The following is a 20551-nucleotide window of genomic DNA, read 5'->3' as shown; positions in this document are numbered from 1 at the left end:
CCCACCCAACAGACAGACATTGGGGCAGCTTCTCAGCTCCCTTTTAACCCCTCCTCTGTAGATTCCAAGTGGGAAGTGAATTCACAAATCTGTCTGGGCATTGCTCACAAGATTTCTTGGTGAGATGATGCTCATCTCCCATTATGTCCCATTGTCATTGTAGCGGAGGGAGCAATTAGTTTCTGGATGTCTTTACAAGTACCTTGTCTGGCAACAGGGTGGAGTTCCATTAGCTCTTAGGGAGTCACCCTGCAGCATTCCAGCCATTGGCTTGTGTGTATTTTTAAAAACTCGGGCCTTATTTTTAAAGTCCAATATTTCTGGATGCAATTCGGTGTTTTTTCCTTCATTATCATGACATTAGTGTTGAATCAAAATGTTTTTTCTCCATTCTGTTTATCTGATTCACTGCTCTTTGAATGGAATTCTTTGTTTTGTGGCTTATTCTCTGTTTACTTTTCCCTGTCCCGTTTACCTGATCTACTTTTCTGTTTTCATGTTTTATTTAGTTTTTATCTCCTGTCTTTCCAATTCTGTGTTCTTTGTGGCCGAAGAACAGTGACTGATTGCAGAATTAAGGGCAGTAACAGCAGGGAGAAGAGCTATTGATGAGGGTAGCAACCACGAATGACTCAAACACTATGAAGCTGCCAGAATCATTACATTGAAAATTATGGTATACTGAATGAGGCCCACTTCACTCACAAGAGTATGTGCTTTTGACTGGCTCCCAAATACAGCATCATAACAAGGGTCTTCTGTATGTTTTTCTTCTTTTTCTATTCCAGCTGAAGAATTGATCTATTTTTGTAATTTTACTGAAATATGTTAAAAATTTAAATTACAGGCATGTACACAATCAGGGAACATTTCATAATTCACAAGGTTCAAAATTCTGTTGACCCTTTTGAGGAAACCCTCTTCTAGACAATTAGCAAGGTGGGGATGGAGTTATTTATATACTGAAGGCAGGTACCTCATGCTTTTGGATTTGCAGCTGAGGTATCACCTTGTGGTGTCACCGGAAAATCGGTGAAGCTCCTGCTTGTGCAGGACAGGTGCCCATGTCCAGATCAAGCCAATGGTTAAAGTTATAAAAGAAACACCATTACCTACAGGGAATTTGGGGTTGGGGGTGCAGAATTCAGAAGGTAATTGGCATTGATTTATTTTTGTCTTAACATCTTTAAAGTCTTGCCTTCACACAGCAAGCATTGGATGTGCTGGGACTGAAAGTGACAAGCTGAGTTGAATTTCCATTTTGTCCAGTAATGTGTCGGACACACACCCAAACTATGCCTGCACATGTTTTTTTTAATGGCCCCCACCACCTAAGCCAGCAGAATTACAACAAAAAAATAAAAAACTTAGCTGATCTGGATTCTATCTAAAATTTAACTTGTCGTAGTTTATTGGAGGCCCCAGAATTAGTCCCATTGTGTTTTTGTATAAAACTGAATATTTTATTTGTATACATTTGACTTCGGTGAAAATGCCCTGTTAGATTTCTTGATGAGTTAAACAATCTGTTAAGAGAGTAAACGTAAGAGGCAATTTTTTTCTTTAGTTCAGCCTCAGTTTTCCAGTGTTAATCAAGTAGATGGCGATAGAAAAATGGACAGGCACCCATCCTGCTGGATGCTCACTCATTTTGCAGCCACACTAATATCCCATTATTACTCCCACTAAATTACAAAAACCTCTTCCCAAACACAGGTGAATGTATTGAAATAAGATGGTAATGATTATATGAGTTTCCATTATTACCAACACTTGACAACACTGGCCACTACTTAATGGAAGCATTAAGCAGTTAAATATTTAAATGACCGTAACACTGAGTGTAATTTTTTGTAAGGGATTAAAGGTAAAACCTAAAAAAGGGATCCAAGAAAAAACCTGCGAATGAATAAAAAATGACTGATGCAGCAAGAATGATGTACAGTGGAGGGAAAAGCACTGAGAGGGATGCCACAGGATCAGTTCTGGAAGCCTTACTGTTCCTAACATACTTTAGCATTTGGGTTCTGAAGCTCAATGCAAACTGGTCAAATTTGTAGATGACACAAAACTGGACCAATGAAGATAGCCAGAGATTCAAACATTTTGTTATATCTCAGGAGGATAGAACAGATCAAACTCAGGTTTATTGCAGATATTAAGAAACAGTGGTTATGACAATGGGTGAAATAAACAGTACTAGGGGTCTTAATAGTTTTGATACTAAGTCAATAAAAGCGACAACCAGCAAGATAGACAGATCTAGAATGCACGATAATGTTCTCACCAGAGAAATAAATTATGGGACACTCATTGCAGACTTACTGGAACTGAATAGTAATGGATTTCTGGGAAGTAGCACTACTCTATCCATCAATTCATATCAGATTATAAAAACTTTTAAGTACCTCCTTATTTTCTGTCCTTTGTACTTCAGAAGTCAATCACAATTCAAATGTTGCATAAATACAGGCTTGACTAACTCTTTCTTACTGGGTGGGGGGCACATTTCCATTTTTTTTCTCATTCAAGGCAGATTTCCAAAAAAAACTGAATTAAAAAAAAAGTTGAGTAGAGCAAAAACAAAGCAATGTCAAAGCAATAAATTGATAATATTTTTTAAAAAAAGAGTAATTAATGAAAACAACCATTAGAGTGTGAGAATGTGCGTGTCCAGCTCACTCCCAGTCTCAAGGTGTTTACTCGCTCACCCTCACCCACTGTGAGAGTAAAGTTGGTGTGTGGGGGTGAGACATACACACACACACACACTGTCTCTCTCTCACTCTCATTCTCTCTCACTCTCTCATACACACATAGGGCAGAATTTTCCCCCCGTTGGGGAGGAAGTTGATGGGCTGGCACAAGCGGGCGCACTTCCAATCAGAGGCGTGGCGCCATTTTACGTGGGCAGGCCAATTAAGGCCCACCCAGCGTGACATCCGCAGGGAAGCACTATGTGCTCCCTGTGCGGGCGGGGTGGGGGGGGGGGGGGGGATTCCCTAAAATCGAGAGTGCGCTCTTTTGCACACGCGCACGAAAGAGCGCATTCATCTCCCTAAGGCTAAGTGCAGCCTCGGAGAGATCGGCTCTACTTTCAACAATATTAAAAATAGAAAAAAAAATTCCCTTACATGTCTCCTCATATGACAATGTCATATGAGTTGGGACATGTTCATAATTTCCATAACAACTTTATTAAAATTTTTAAAACCCTACATGAAACCTCTTCCCGCCGGTTGATGAGGTTTCATATTTTCTCTATTTGCCACTGGGGCTCCTGGCCTGCCTGCCAACCTTATGTTTGGATGGCCATTGACAAGTTGGCGGGCCTGCAGCTGATTTTGCTGCGCCCCCGCCTTCCTGAAAATTTAAATGGGGCGTTCTGGCGTCGGGAGTTCCACCCGACAGTAAAATTCTGCCCGTATTTTCTCTCTCTATCATACACACTCTCCCTCTCTACCTCTCTCTCACACATGCTCACTCATACACATACTCACTCTCTCCCATACACAATCAAACTCTCTCCCTCTCTCTCCCCCACACACATGCACTCATCCTCTCCCTCTCTCACAGAAACATTCACGCTCTCTCCCTCTCTCTCACACATACACACACACACACACACTCTCTTCCACATTCTCTCTTACTCGCTCCCTTGCTCTCACACACTCTCTCACCCACTCACTCACTCACACCCCCTCCCCCTCACTCTATCACACACACCTGCTAGCGAGTCTCTTTTCCACCTCTCTTGCCCAACAGTGCCCCCTCCCCCCCAATCCTCACAGCACCCCCCTCTTCCCCCGGGCCCTGCAGCACCTCCTCTCCTCCAAGCCCCTGTAGAGCCAAAACAAAAATCAAAACTTGGAGAGAAGGGTGGCATTCGTAGTGAGAGACCACTCACTGTGGTGAGTAGGAAGATTAGTCTGAGTTATGGGTCTTCTTTTGGATGTCTGGGAGCAGCCTTCATTGATTAGACCACTCTGCATGCAATACCATGGGACAGAGTATCTACTGTACAAAACTTGCCCATTGGTATTTAAAAATTGTGTCAGGAGCCTAAAACTAATGTAATTCTTAAATTTAAATAAGCTTGTTTAGAGTAGGAGCATTGATCCTCTATTTTGAGACCTGTTTGAATATTTAATTGGCTGGCGGGAGAGGCACCTTCTCTCTTCTGAGCCTACTTCCTCACTGAGCCTATCAGCAGTAAGTGCGGGAGAGTAATTGCTTGTGATTGGTGGAGTAGCGCCTCACAGAATTTTCAACTTCACTTACTTGTATTACCGACATCTTGAACAGCGACTCCAGGGGCCATAATCCAGCCCACATGCCGCAGATTGGACAAGCCCAGCCTAATGCGAAATGCTGTATTAAATTTTGAAAAAAACACAGAAAATGAAATTTTACTCTTCTATTGCGCTGATTCAAGAAGAACCCTTATTTTCCAGAAAAATAATTATTGGGATCCTGAATTTCAAATATTTAATTTCTGAAATTCAAAAGAGAATTGCAATCAGATACAAACTTCACCAATAATTAAATCTTCATATGTTCAAAAAGGTTGTGTCAGATTTCTCAAGGGTATTACCAGGGAAAATATAACAAACTCACATCATTGTCATTGAGTCATTAAGGCACAGATGGAAGCCATTTTGTACATCCAGTCCATACTGGATTCAACATTGTGTTGAGACAATCCTGGTATAGAACCATGTCCAGAGCTGGGTGTCAAACTATCTGTACAAAGGCTGAGTGTTTAGGGGCATCTGTCAAGCAAAAGTACATCCAGGGTTATTTTTATCTTTCTTCTGTTCCACTAACACTGAAAACATGGCAGCTGCCAGATTTCTCTCTTTAATTATCTCTCGCCAGCAAATTAAATATTCAAGCAGGTCTCAAAATAGAGGATCAATGCTCCTACTCAAAACAAGCTTATTTAAATTGAAATACTACATTAGTTTTAGGTCCCTGACATAATTTATAAATACCAATAGGCAAATTTTGCACAGTAGATACTCTGCCCCATGGTATTGCTTGTAGAGTGATCTAATCAATGAACGTTGCTCCCAGGCATCCAAAAAAAGACCCATAACTCACACTAATCTTCCTACTCACCACAGGGTGTTCAGCTGTCCCTCACTCTGAATGCCACCCTTCCCTCCAAGTTTTGATTTTTGTTTTGGCTCTACAGTGGGGCCATCAGGTAGTTCCCCCACTCCCTGGTTAGAGCCACTGGGCAAGGCTCTTTCTGCCCACTGCCTACCTGCTGTGTGCTCTATATTAAAAATCAACGTTGTTATTTTGGCCTTCGGGTTATTGATGTGGGGACCAAATGGGAGAGCTGAGCCCACGTTTTCTGGGATGGAGACTAGTTGAGCAATCTTCCCGGGGACATCCTTCTAATTGGCACCACTGCATTCATCATCCTTAGGGTGGGATCCAATGCTGCTGGCCCGAGGTGCATGCTGCAGATGCAAGACAGAGAATGTGAGCGGGGCTCAACATAGAGGGGCCCAAGAGACAGAAATCTAAATGGAAATTTCAGAGGGTCCCAGCTGATAGGCCGCTTGGAGCAAAGGAGAAACCCCAGCCTGCTGCAGAGAGGCGGCCTCCACAGATGCTGATGGCTTTCGCAGGGGCGAGGGGCCACTCTACCACTGGCAAAATGCTGGTGGCACTGCAAAATCACCCCTATTGGGGGCCTTAATTATATAAATTGACAATATGCTTCACGGACTGCCCCTACGAACCTTCCTCAGTGGTTGGAATGCATCGGAGTCATCCTGCCCATATATTCCCACACACTCTCTGCCACCAAGGCCTCTGCCACTGAGCCGGAAAACAGCATATCATCGAAATTACTGAGCCACGTGGTGTTGAGGGAAGATTAAAATTTATTAAATTCAGTTACAGTACAGAATAAGAAATATTGTTTAGAAGATTAGATAAAACTCAATTTTAATAGAAGATTAATTTAAATCAAATTGCGCAAATTAGTCAAATAGACCCTAGTCTTAAAAGCTTGCTCTTAATGTTCATTCCTCATTCTTGAAGAATTCATTGGGCTGCTCACGTCCCTGAATTGATGTGGCCTGGCTCAATCAAGACAAGGTGAATCTTGGATTAATTATTACCAGGAATTAATACTGTAAGAGCTGTGATACAGATAAATTAATTAGTTCAAACATGCTGAGCAATAATGTTTAACTTATATTAAATTACATAATTACAGTATTTAATTGTTATATTAAGTTGTAGTCTATCTAAGTTATGAAGGGAAAAATAAACATTTTATCATTTCAAATGTAATTTAAGAAAGCTAATAGCAGAACTTTTAGTATTGTTTCTGAGTATATTATAAAAATAATTATGCACTTTTAGAAAATGGTAATGTGAATGACTAACTACTTTAGATATAATCATGTAAGTTCTATAATTTATCAATACATTTCATGCAACCTCTCATTTATTGCGATAAAAGTAAGGGGTGTATTTCATAAAAAAATAATCTTGAATGTTGCAAAATTGGCTAACTACTTGTTATGTATATGGTTATAACCAGTCTGCTTTTGCCACTTTACTTTGGAGGTCAAGATATTTTCATGACTGAAGAACAGAAGAAATATTACAATGCTATGAAAAAACTTGGCTCCAAGAAACCGCAGAAACCAATACCAAGGCCCTTGGTAAGAGCTATTAGTTTAATATAACAGAAGTACTGGACCAAGTAAACAATTTGCTCTGAAGAAGAGTCATGCGGACTCAAAACATTAACTGTTCCTCTCTCTTCAGATGCTGCCAGACCTGCTGAGTTTTTCCAGCACTTTTTGTTTTCATTTCAGATGTCCAGCATCCGCAGTATTTTGCTTTCATCAAACAATTTGCACTGTTATGCTTACAGAATATAGGGTCCACACAAAGGACACATTGAAGAGCAGAAGAATATTAAGAATGGGTCTGCTGGAATGGTTACCCGTGGAATGGATTTTTGCAATTATCCACCAAAGCAAAGTTGAAAAAACTCATGGCTTTAGTTCACTGAAGTGTTTAATCTGTTAACAGCACTCTGTATGTAATCTCTATTAAAAAAAATAAGAGGATAGAGATTTAGAAAATGAATAAATGTTGGAAAAAATTATGAAGCCAGCAACCAGAACTGGTTTTGTTCTTTTGCTCTTGATTACTAGATGGGTGTTAAACTGGCAGAAAACTAGAAAATACTTGCTTTCTGTTTCCTCTCTGAGCTTTTCCTTCTTTTCTAACCTCCACAAAGCGAGTGAAATTGATAGCAACATTTTTTGTTTTAAAAAAGTCTTCCGTTTCCTGTTAAGGCCTGTTAATATTTTTGTTAATGAGCTTTCATAGAAAGATGCAATAGATTTCACTCGGTAAAAGTATCTGGCAGCAATTAAGATATCTGCTTTGCTAAAGTTACTTGAAAAATGGAGCAACGCAACTCCTCTTCTATTTTTCTCAATATGCGTTGTATGCAATATTTTATTTATATTACTAGTTCAGTGTTACCATTGAATGGAAGAAGCCTGCCTAGCCATGCAGTCCCTGCCAGAGAGTACTTAACCCAGCAATTACCAACGAATGTTAAACCTGTGCTAATCACCAATCAACTAGGCAGTTCAGTATTTTGCATATGCTGTTGAACAGTAAGCTGTTGAAAATGCAATACAGCTCACTTAGTTTTTTTTTATTTGTTCCCGGGATATGGGCATCACTGGTTAGGCCAGCATTTATTGCCATCCCTAATTGCCCTTGAGAAGGTGGTGGTGAGCTGCCTTCTGGAGCCATTGCAGTCCATGTCATGTAGGTACACCCACAGTGCTGTTGGGATGGAGTTCTAGGATTTTGAACCAGCGACAGTGAAGGAACAGCGATATAGTTCCAACTCAGGATGGTGAGTGGCTTGGAGGAAACTTCCAATTGGTGGTGTTCCCATGTACCTGCTTCCCTTGTCCTTCTAAATGGTAATGGTGGTGGGTTTGGAAGGTGCTGTCTAAGGAGGCTTGGTGAGTTCCTGCAGTGCATCTTGTAGATGGTACACAATGCTGCCAATGTGCATGGGTGGTGAAGGGAGTGAATGTTTGCGGATGGGGAGCCAATCAAGCAGGCTGCTTGGTCCTGGAGGGAATCAAGCTTCTTGAGTGTTGTTGGAGCTGTACTCATCCAGGCCAGTGGAGAGGATTCCATCATACTCCTGATTTGTGACTTGTAGATGGTGGACAGACTTTAGGGAGTCAGTTATTCGCCACAGGATTCCTAGCCCCTGACCTACTCTTGTAGCCACAGCATTTATATGGCTAGTCCAGTTCAGTTCTGGTCAATGGTAACCCCCAGGATATTGATAGTGAGGGATTCAGTGTTGGTGATGCATTGAATGCCAAGGGGCGATGGTTAGATTAAATTTTGTTGGAGCTGGTCATTGTCTGGTACTTGTGTGACAAGAATGTTACTTGCCACTTGTCAGCCCAAGTCTCAATATTGTCCAGGTCTTGCTGCATTTGGGCATGGACTGCTTCACTATCTGAGGAGTCACGAATGGTTTTGAACATTGTGCAATCATCAGCGAAGATCCCCACTTTTGACCTTATGATGTCATTCATGAAGCAGCTGAAAATGGTTGGGCCACTTCCCTATGATAACATGAAATATGTTAACCTTGTAGTGAGGTAGAAATGCTAATTAGCTATTATTGATCCCAACTCCCTTTCGTCTTAGATGTAAATGGACGATTTGCAGCACAGCTGTTTACAAACCGGTATCTTCAACACCTTTCTGTGACTTTGGGAGACTCAGGGCAATATTTGGTGGGGCCTATGAGAATAGGAAATTTGGAAAGCTGGGGGGTGGGGCGGGGGGGAAGCCGAAATCTTAGTTTCCTGATGTCGGGTTCAGTTCATGAGATCAATTGCAAGGTGTGTCAGCGGTGGAATGGTCATCATGACACCAGGTGGCAGGAGCCTATTTACCATTTATTTGCATAACATGAATACCCATTAATTGGGAAGCACAACAAATTCAGTTTTACCTTCAAGATTAAGTCAGTGGCACGCAGGAAACTCATGCCTCCTGTTTCCTGATAGCTTAAAGATCACATGCACCAGGTGAGATTGTTTAATATTTGGCCACAGTGTTAGTGTCCATTAAAGTGCTGCTACGAGACTGCTACCTTACTGGGGATCAGGTGCTGCTGACAATGTTCGACATTCAGGTCCCTTTAAGAGTAAACCAGGACAATCTTCAGAGTGAATTGAGAGCAGGTGATGCTCATTGAAATCTGTACTCAAGAGTTGGGTTTTTTCCCTAGTAGGTGGCTTTTGCTTCTGGATGGGGAGAGGATTCAGAAGGGAAGAGTGGAAACTGCTACTTGTACAGAACTATAGTTTAACAATGAAACAGTTGTGATTCACAGAATGTCTTCTGCCTGATTCAGTCACCTATTAAACACTGTTAGGGAACTTTGATTTCACAGGAGATCATGTTGTTGTGGGAGGAGGCCATTGTGGAATGGGAGAAGTTCTGATTGTGGCCCATGGGAGGGTCATGCATTCCCATTGATCAACTACAACTGCTCTTGGAATGAAAGCCATGTCAACAGAGGTGCTCTTTCTTCTTCAGACAGTTCACTTTGTGGATCTGTAATCGGTCTCATACAGCCAAGCTTTTTGCAACCTTGGGCAGTGGAGGAGAGGTGGGCCTTGATCACGCAGCAACATAGACTCAAGACCATCAGCTGGCAGCTGAAGGGGAGGGAGGTAAGGAGGAACCCAACCAGGACTGTCGTCTTCACTGAAGAGCATTGGCATATCAGCAAATATTCAGAATGTAAACCAACTATCTCCAGGTGCCTGAGCGACAATGCTGGAGACAGCTAAGACTTTCTCACGAGGCAGTTACAGACCTATGCACCCTCCTACAACAAAACCTGCAGCCTTGTGGCTTTGGAAGGAACTCAATGCCTGACGTCCTCAAGGTAACTGCACCCCTAAACTTCTACGCCAGTGGCTCCTTTTGGGGCTCCATGGGGACAGCTGTGATATGTCCCAGGCTGCAACACATTGGTGCATATGGGAGGTAACAAATGTCCTGTTCAGGACGGCCAATGAATTCATCAGATTCTCAACAGATGCCGATAGACAGGCTGCTAGAACAGTTGGCTTCAGGGCTATTGCGTGCTTCCCACAGGTACAGGGTGAAATCGACACACACATGTGCCAATTAGGGCTTCCCAAGAACAGCCAAATGCTTTTGTAAATCAGAAGGGGCTTCATTCGCTGAGCGTTCACGTTGTCTGCAACAACCAGAAGAGAATTATACAGGCATGTACTTGTTCCCAGGGAGTTCTCATGATGTATACATCTTAAGGAGTTCCCAGCTGCCACATCTATTTGAGGCCTATGCAAATGCAGGATTGGATCCTGGGTGGCAAGGTCTATACAATCAGAACGTGACTCATGACACCATGTGTCATCCCCAGAGCTCTGCAGAGGAGTGTTACAATGCTGCACACTGCTCAACAAGAGCAATCATAGAGCAGACCATAGGATTGCCCAAGATGCGCTTCCGATGACTTGACCGGCCCTGTGGAGATTTACAATACATGCCACCGAGGATGTCCAGGATCACTGTCATCTGGTGTGCCTTGCAAAGGGAAGAATTGTCAATCGAGGACCAGGAAGAGCTGCTAATCTCCTCCAATGACGATGATGGGGAGGAATATGAGGGAGAGGACAGAGATTTCATGGCGTGGCAGGGCCATGCAGAGACATGCCAGGGCTGTCCAGGACAATCTCATTTTCAATCTGACCACGAATGATGCACCTTACAATCATTCCTTCACCTGCAAACCTTTGCCTGCTTGAATTGCGTCCCTACCTCTTCCAGCCTCCATCCAAAGTAACCTCATTACACACATCCTCTACCCTTAGGAGACCAAGGGGTAGTATACTGTTCTCACATGGGATGAAAACAAATGACTCCTCCTGAGGATATGTGCTTTGTACTGATACTCAAATCAATGAAGCCATCACTCTCTGCTCCTTTCCCTCTGTCATGCCCAGCAACAGCATATCATCCATAACTTTTAAAACATGAACTGTAATCAGGTTGGAATCTTCTGGAACTGACTATTCTTTTAAAAATGGACATTAACCCATGCAAGAGATGGCCGCTGAGAGTCACCTGACCTGATCTCTGAATTCAGACTGCCACACTGTCTTGAAGGGACAAAAGGACACATTTAAAGCTAGGTGTCAGGTGTCATGGCAGTTGGCAAGACCTGACTGGAGTCCCCCCCACCCCTCCCCCACACCCTACCCCTCATGCCAGATTTACAGTTACACTGGTGGAAAAACATGCTGGTCCAGAACACACCTGGACAAGTGTGACGTGCAGAAGTTGGGACTTACTGTTAGGGCCTTGATTAGATGGTGGACATCTGATGCTTGAGCCCTACAGTTACCAGACCTGGAGGGACAAATGCATTGCATACTGGGTGGATTCTCACGGAAATGGTTTGCCACATATCAGCTCTCGGAAGGTGGGAGATCTCCCTTGATGTCTCGGGTCTGCTTTGGAGTATCATAGTCTTGGCCATGGGTTTCTACGGATGATCAGAAAGGCGGGGGAGAGGAGAGTCCACCTGTGAGAGGGAGAGGAAGGTGTACCCGGAGCCTAGTGTGGGGAGTAGAGGAAGGTCTAGGTGTGACTGGGAGAGGAAGGTATGCCGTTGGGGGTGGCTGGGGTGAAGTTGCAGCAGGGGGAGACAACGATGTCGGGAGTGGTGAGATTGGGAGTGGGGGGAAAAGGTGTTAGAGTGTGAACTTGTGAGGGGGAGGAGGGTAATGGGGGGGAATGAGGCAAATGGGTAGATATGTGTAAGGGGAGGAGTTTGAAAGGGGGAAAGAGTCCAGGGAGAGAAGGGAATTTGGAGAGGGGAAGGATTCCAGAGGAAGGAAGGAAGGAAGGAAGGTGTCCGGGGTGGGGGGGAGTGAGTAAGGAGGGGTGGTTGGGGTAATGTCTAGGTGAACGTACAAAGGAGGGTGTGTGGAGTCTCCCTCCTGGGGAGCGAACCGAGGGTGGGCATGGTAGGGAATGGTGAGTGTGAGAAGGGGCAGATGGAGCCGGAAGGGCATGTCAGGGCGGCACTTTCTTCCAGCTGCTGCCCTGACATCCACAGCAGGGCTGGAGACAACCTGCGCAATGGTTGGCCTTGTTGACTCTAATGACTTTGGCGTGCATCCTCTGGAGAGCAGAGGCCTTGAGGGCCCCAGCTTGCTTTGGCTATCCTCCTGTGAGCCAGCTGCTCCCTCTGCAGTGACAAAGGATGAAGTTGAGGAGGTCGCAGGCAAAGGGGACTCAAAGGGAGCAGACAGCCTCTGAGATCCTTGAGTGTATAACTCAGGGCTGCCCAGGGGCCTCTCCTTCCTACAGGTACCCAAGGGCCTCAGCCCAACTTCTTGAGGGAAGGAGCATCTGGAGGGACGTCAAGGTGCCCTGTTTCCCTCTTACATTGCCACTGCAGGAACTCACCCATGGCTACCGCAATGGAATGCAAGTTTGTACGTATCTCCACTGGATCAGGGCATCAGTCATTCTTCCCATGGAGACCTCCATACATGCCCATGTGGGCACCACTTCATCAGTGAGCAGGTGGAAGCACTCCTCTGATTCATGTGCCACTCTGTTGAGGGCTTCCAACAGCTCTGTGTGATGCTCCCCCACCTTCTGCTGAATCTCCACGATGAGTTGGAAGGCTGAATCCAGAGGCTCATCATCTGACTCCAACCTCACAGATGCCGCTTCCCCAGCAGCCCTCCGAGCGCTAGGGAGTGCAGCAGAACCTGCCTCCCCCTGCTGCGGACACATATTTGTGCAGTGACCACCAGATTATTAACCCATGCCTGCTCTAGATCTAGGTCCCAATGAGATGTGTATGTCTGTGCTAGTGTAGGGTGTGGGTAAGCACTGTGACAGGTCTTCCAGGCTGCTTATTTCCATCTTTTCAATGGAGAAGGTGACCTCTTGGCTGGAGGTGAGGACCTGGATGGGGCTGAGGGACTGCCTGGCTGAGGGTGTCGGTCGCTTGGCAGAGCTCCCTGTTACCAAAAGTAGAGTTAATTAGTGCATGGCAGCAGAGTCAAAAACAGGAGAGAGAACACTCATACTTGGTTTGAGAAGGTGTTGATATGGTGCAGTATCCTCACATGGGTGTTCACCAGTGACCTCAACATTGCCACAGGCATAGTCCATGTCCTCACCAGTGAATGCGAAGGCACAGTCCTCAAAGTGAGAGAGCCATTATGTGGGCCTCTCCACCTCCCAGTCTAGGACTTCTCCCTGCTGTTGTGAACCAGCTTCTCCTACATGAAAACAGATGGAGTGTGTAAGCAGGACACATGACACTGCATGGAATGTTTGTGTGGTGAGCATAGCCATGAAGTTAGTTACTTGGAGTTTTGCTACCAGGAAGTTGGTTTTCTGTACTGGTGGACTTGGAAAAAAAAACAGGCTTTCAAATGCTGCAGTCTTCTGGTCTTAATGACATAGATGTTGCTGCTCTTACTGCTGCTGTTGACTCTGCAGACATTGCTTAAGGAATTTTTTAAAATGGCAACCAAATTAGCTGCTTTACCATGTGGTCCTTCTAAATATGGGGTTGGGCTTAATGAGGACCCGAGCTCCAGTGGACATGGATGTTTGTGAGAGTTAGCAGTGTTGTCCCTTAAGGTGAGAGATCCCTGTGAATGTGTGATGGTTTTGTGAATGTGTGGTTTGAGAGTGGTGAAGTGGTTGACTTACCCTGGCAGTATGGATGAGAGCATTCATCCTCTTCCTGCACTGGATTGCTGTCTTCCTCTGTCTTCCGGTGGCACTGACTGCCGCTGCCACCGCCTCCGAGGCCGGATTGGTGACTCGGTGGACCTCCTGTGACCTAGGCAGGGATAGAGGACATCACATCCAGCAGACGCCCCAGCGAGGTATCACTAAATTTGGGGCTGTTGTCTTTTGTTTTCGGAGCCATCTGGCACCTGGAGCAGCCCTGGTGTTTAGATATGAAGTAGGCATGTGCTCTATTGCACTTTACGTATGGTGCCTGGAGCAAGGAAACGCTGAGGTCACAGCGGGGCAGGCAAATCCACGCCAGCCCACCTGCATTCCGGAGTATTTCCCAGAAAATGGAACAATATGGTGTGAAAACCCACCATTGCAGCCGATGGGTACAATGTCTTTTTTCCTACCCACTACCACACGTGCAAATCTGGGATGATTCCGCCCTAGGAAATGTCAATACCCATATTCTAAGACCATCAATAGAGATCTCCACACTTGAATTGATCTTTTTAGAACAAAAGATGACGATTGTCTCACTCTCCCACCCACCCGCACCCCGCCCCCCTCCAGGTTGAATGCCTGACCATAAAGACCGAAGTTGTCACTGATCAACTTAAGCCCAACACCATATTTAGAAGGACCACATGGTAAGGCAGCCAATTTGGTTACTATTTTTTTTAAATCCTTAAGTGATGTCTGCACAGCACAGAACAACAACTGCAGATCAACAGCAGCAGTAAGAGCAACAACATCTACGTCTTTTAAGACCAGGAGACTGCAGCAGCTTTAGGTCTCAAAGCCTGTTTTTTTTTCCAAGTCTACCAGTACAGAAAACCAACTTCCTGGTCGCAAATCTCCAAGTAACTAACTTCATGAGCTGCCAAAAATCCATCTCCCTAGGGAATCCTGCAATAATCCTAATATACAACTCTGGCTATTGAACCCACCTAGACTATTCTTCAGGCACGAAAACACCTTTTTCATGGGCCTGCAACACTTTTTTTTCAGACGAGCCAATGATATGAATTACAAACTATTCTTTTGTTTATGGCTTATAAAAGTGCACTGTTATCGTTAACTGTATTTTTTCTGGAGTGTTTGCGTGAGTGGGTGAGTGTGTGATATAGCGTTAGACTTTTGGGGTGAACATGTGAATAAATAATCCTTTTTATTTAAACCCATGGAAAGCTTGCTGCTGGTTGTTCAAATTGCCCACACACTCAGGATAAGAAACACAGATATTTCCTTTTCAAACACACACTGATTACAGCAGCAAGGGAAAGGAACAAGGGTTTCAGTTCTCTCTCAGCCCTATCCATAACACCACATTGTCAAGATCATGATTTTGCAAGTGGTGCATCGCTCCTTGTGTTTGTCCATGACCTTGGCCAATCTGCTTGGCATACCATTTATGGGAAGGCCAGCGGATGCTGCATGTGCAGCCATGTTGCATTGCCTTGGGAATACAAATTATGCTTCACACATTATCTTCCAATAAAAACTGACCTCTAACACGCCACCACATTGTTGCTTACACAAGTGAGGTGTCCCTCAGTCCCATCATTCAACACAAGGGCCAAACATGAATCACGGCAGTGTGATATGCCCTCCAAAGGAGAATATTCTAAGAAATGCACATAATACATGCAATAGTAAGTGAACAAAATATATTGTGATATCTATATACATGTGCATACCCTAAGTGTCTCAGCACCATACCACCATTGTGCTTTCAATCTTTCTTTTACAACCACTGCATCTTGTTGCGACCCAGGCATCAGCAGCTGATGTGGAAGCAGACTGCTGAAAATGAACCTCCAGCATGAGATTGCATGTGTGATGCTTGCCCATCGCATTCACTTAAAATTTGCAATGTGATTGCATGTGTTGCTGCTCCCAACACACAAGCAAAAATGGTGCCCACTTCCTGTCCCACTACTGAAAGCCGCACTCCTTCTTATTAAGTTCCACCCTCAGTCAACCTGTTGAAACCTTAGTGACCGCTTTGTTATCTCCAAGCATAAATACCTTGCATCTTTTTCCCAGTAAAATAAGCTAAGCCTTCCTTTGATCTCTAACAATCAAACCACCCATGCTTACTGTCTGGAAGACTTCAGAACAGGCCTCTAACCTAAATTTAATGATACAGTCTCAAAACATGATAATCTTATCAACCTCTCAATTGTAACAAGATCCTTTAGGGACACCAGAGGTAATGGTCAGGAAGTGGGAAGCGAAACCATTGTTGAGTGATTTTCTGGCTAGATTTAGATAGGTAAGAGTAGAACTAGATGAATATAACCCTCTCCAGCTGGATATCATTGAAGAGGCATTGGAGAAGATGGTGTGGTCAATCATGTCAAAGGCTGTAGACAGTTTGAGAAGGATAAGGAAGCTTCGTTTACCTTTGTCACAGTCACATAGGATGTCATTTGTGACTTTGATAAGAACTGTTTTGGTACTGTGGCAGAAACAGTAACCTGTTTGGATGAATTCAAACATGCGGCTCCAGGAAAGATGGACACAGATTTGAGAGGCGACAACTCACTCAAGAACTTTCTAGAGGAAAGGGAGGTTGGAGATGGGACGGTAGCTGCAAAGACGGTGAGGCCAAGGATATTTTTTTGAGGTGAGGGGTGATGATGGAGGTGTGGAGGGGAGAGGGACATTACCTGAAGAGAGAGAACTGTTAATAATATCAACTGAAATGGGAGCCAGGAAAGGAAGTTGGGTGGTCAACAATTTAGCAGGAATAGGGTCGAAGGGAGAAGGAGGTGGGTTTCATGGACATCATGAGCTTGGAGAGGTCATGAGGGGAGGTAGGAGAAAAATTAGAGAAAGATGCTAGGTGAAGGGTAAGGCGGAGGAGCTTTTGAGGAAGTTTGGCTGGTGGGCTGGGTAAGGGAGGGAACTGGCAGAGGCAGCTGATTGGATGGTCTCAATCTTTGTGCCAAATAATTGCATAAACTCGTTGGACTTATTGTTGGAGGTGAGGGTGAAGGAAACAGGGTGGAGGGGTTTAAGAAGATAGATTGCCGTCGAGAAAAGCCAGGCGTTACCTTTGTAATCCTGGGAAAACCTAGAAAAGTGAGTAGTTTTGGCAGAAGAGAGCAGAACCCAATAGTGTTCTAAATAATCCAGCCAGTTCTGATGGTGAGAGGCTAAGTGAGTTGTCAACATATCCATTCAAGTCTGTGTCCCTTAGACTTAAGGGAGCGAAGATGAAGGCAATACTAAGGGAAAAGGCCAGGGTGGGAGAGTGTAATGGTTTTTGTAGGGACTATGACATCAACGGCATAGATATGGGTGTGGTTGAGCAGATTGGTAGCTGCAGAACTTTTGTGATGAAAGGAGGGTGAAAGGCTGGACAGCTGGGATTTTGAAGTTGCAGTTGTAAATGAATTGGTGGAGCATTTTTTTTTCCACAAAGACAGCAGGCAGAGGTAAGAGGGACCATCTTCTGTGATTTACCAGTGGATTTTGACCAGTATCTACAATAATTACATTATTGTCCTTTGCAAAGTTGACATTGCCTTTCAGAAGGTATGACTGCGGACAGTACTTCTGGAGGGCTCCACAAAAATAAGTGTGAAAAGTATGATAATCATCCTTGTAAATTCTGTTAAAAATAAAAATAACGATACTTCAAATTTTACATTTGTCTACATCTCAGTAGCAGTTGTGCTTGTAAAATAAGGAATTTTAGAGGAATCAACAGAACATGGTTTTATTCATTCATATATTAATTCCTAAGCAAATGTAGGCAATGACTTAATTCCTCTAAGCTTTCATTTATAATTTTATAAAGATATTTTCTATCATACATAATCTGTAGCCAAATCAGCTCATTATTTTTTTGATGCTTTTAGAATTTTTTTGATTGTATTAGTAAATACATGTACTTGGGCAGTAATTGATCTGTATAATGTGATGCCGCTATTTAAGAGTAATACTCAGTATTTATGTTTGTAATGTATAAGTACATTATATCAGATTCTATATATTGAAAGATATTATGTTATTATATCCTTTCAAGTGCTATTGAGAATAATTAATGTATTTGTTACTATTTACCTTTTTTTATAGAACAAGATCCAAGGAATGGTGTTTGATTTTGTAACCCAGCAAGTTTTTGATATCACCATCATGATTCTCATCTGCCTTAACATGGTCACCATGATGGTAGAGACGGATGATCAAAGTAATGAGATGGATTACGTCTTATATATGATCAACATGGTTTTCATTGTCCTTTTCACAAGCGAGTGTGTGCTTAAACTGATTGCACTCCGCTATTATTACTTTACAATTGGCTGGAATACTTTTGACTTTGTGGTGGTCATTCTTTCAATTGTAGGTAAGCATATTATTGGGTTTAGTGAATATTCAAAATAATTATTCCTTCCAGTATTTCTGTCATTGGAATTGAATGTACTATTCTGATCTTTGATAACTGCCAGCAATTGAAGTTATTATATGAAAAATTATGTAACATAAGTGTTATTTAACAAAACTTTATTAAAGTTCAAAAATGCATTACATTTTAAAAAACTAAAACAAAAACGTAATTGTCACTGATATTAATTTTGACAGGAATTATTGTATGCAATGATTATTGTAACATAGAAAACATTTGGAAACTTTAACACAATTTTTTTACTTAAAATAAAAAGTTGAGATTAGTGGCAATTATTTATAATAGTATGGTGGCAGGGATATTTTGTTAGTGACCTGTTACATTTAATTAAAGAACCCAGTATCACTATTTGTCAAATTGTGTGTTACATTTTCAGTTCATGAAAAAATTCACAGTTCTCACATAAGGGCTTAACATTTATTACTGCCTGCTGTGGTATTTAACTATCATATATTGAAAATAGAAAGCATTTAGTTCAAATCATATTTAGAAACTATGTTTTTGTATAGATATTTAAAAGATTGAAATTTATCCCAAGGCAGTAACATTTCTTGGTATTAAGATAATTAAAAATCAGTCTATATTTGCTCTTGGTGCTTGTGACATTTTCTCAATCCTTCATTGTGTTATGAGTTTGAAACATATTTCAGATTACAAATGATCCTATAATGCATTTTTTTTTCATTTTTAGGCATGTTCCTAGCTGAAATCATTGAAAAATACTTTGTGTCACCAACATTATTTAGAGTTATCCGTCTTGCCAGAATTGGTCGTATCCTGCGTTTAATCAAGGGTGCTAAGGGAATCCGTACATTGCTGTTTGCATTGATGATGTCTCTTCCTGCTTTGTTCAACATTGGTCTGTTGCTGTTCTTAGTCATGTTCATTTATGCCATTTTTGGGATGTCTAATTTTGCTTATGTGAGGAAAGAGTCTGGCATTGATGACATGTTCAACTTTGAAACTTTTGGAAACAGCATGATCTGCTTGTTTCAGATCACTACATCTGCTGGCTGGGATGGGTTACTGGCTCCAATTCTAAACAGTGGGCCACCAGACTGTGACCCAACAAAAGATAACCCAGGCAGCCCTATTAAGGGAGATTGTGGTAACCCATCAGTTGCAATTTTATTCTTTGTCAGTTACATCATAATATCTTTCTTGATTGTCATAAATATGTACATTGCTATTATTTTGGAAAATTTCAGTGTTGCTACAGAGGAAAGTGCTGAACCACTGAGTGAGGATGACTTTGAAATGTTTTATGAAGTTTGGGAAAAATTTGATTCAGATGCAACTCAATTTATGGAGTATGGTAGATTGCATGATTTTGCAGATGCCTTGGAACCACCTCTTCGTGTTGCAAAACCCAACAGAATACAACTTATAGCTATGGACTTGCCCATGGTTAGTGGCGATAGAATTCACTGTCTTGATATCTTGTTTGCATTTACAAAGCGTGTGCTGGGTGAGGGTGGAGAAATGGATGCTCTTCGACAACAGATGGAAGAACGCTTTATGGCATCCAATCCATCCAAGATATCCTATGAGCCAATCACAACTACTCTACGACGTAAACAGGAACATGTTTCTGCAACTATAATTCAGAGAGCTTTCAGACGATACCTGATAAGGCGAACATTGAAACAAGCCTCTTTCATGTTCAAAGAAAAAGGTAAAACAAGTGAGCTTTTACCTGGCAAAGAAGAAATGGTAATTGATAAATTTAATGAAATCTCCACGACAGACAAAACTGATATGACTCCTTCTACCGCATCTCCACCATCCTATGACAGTGTAACAAAACCAGAGAAAGCCAGAGAGGAGAAAGAAAAAGAAGATAGAGGCAAAGATGTAAGGGAGTATAAAAAGTAAAATGCAAACAAATAAAAAAATCTACTTGTATGACATTGTTTACAGCCTTTTAAGTGTGACCCAACTGTATGAACCAGATTCCATATGGAGATCTATGCCAAACTGACAATTAATACACTATAAGGTCAGTGTCTAAAAAAGGCAATGATCCTCATCAGGAGACTATGGCTCTGTACAGCAGGGGGAGTCAGCAACCTAGACAGGAGGTTACTGTTTCCACTACCAGTTGACACCGCTGAAGAGGAGAATCAAAATGGCTACTAAGACTGTAGGGACGAGAAAAGGGACCAGAAAATTTTACTTGTATGTGTGTCATTAAATGTGCAACACTAGCATCTTTTATCCCTGTATTTTGCATTCCAGTTGCCACAGTTCCACAGTTTATACCAGGCCCATAACAATTCACGT

General features: G+C 42.7%; 1 protein-coding gene across 15 annotated transcripts in view; it reads left to right on the top strand.

Moving 5' to 3' along the window:
• scn1laa (sodium channel, voltage-gated, type I-like, alpha) overlaps positions 1–20264 on the top strand; it is a 190635-nt gene extending 170371 nt beyond the window's left edge. For all 15 annotated transcript variants that reach the window (XM_041200429.1, XM_041200421.1, XM_041200417.1 and 12 more), the window contains 3 exons: positions 6588–6692; positions 17938–18208; positions 18960–20264. In XM_041200429.1, the coding sequence (XP_041056363.1) occupies positions 6588–6692; positions 17938–18208; positions 18960–20143 (1560 nt within the window). In that variant the 3' untranslated portion in view covers positions 20144–20264. The remainder of the gene's footprint in view (positions 1–6587; positions 6693–17937; positions 18209–18959) is intronic.
• Positions 20265–20551: the final 287 nt, after the last annotated feature.

Source organism: Carcharodon carcharias, chromosome 12, assembly GCF_017639515.1.
Source record: "Carcharodon carcharias isolate sCarCar2 chromosome 12, sCarCar2.pri, whole genome shotgun sequence".
NCBI classification, from domain to species: domain Eukaryota; kingdom Metazoa; phylum Chordata; class Chondrichthyes; order Lamniformes; family Lamnidae; genus Carcharodon; species Carcharodon carcharias.
This window is presented reverse-complemented; position numbering and strand designations above follow the sequence as displayed.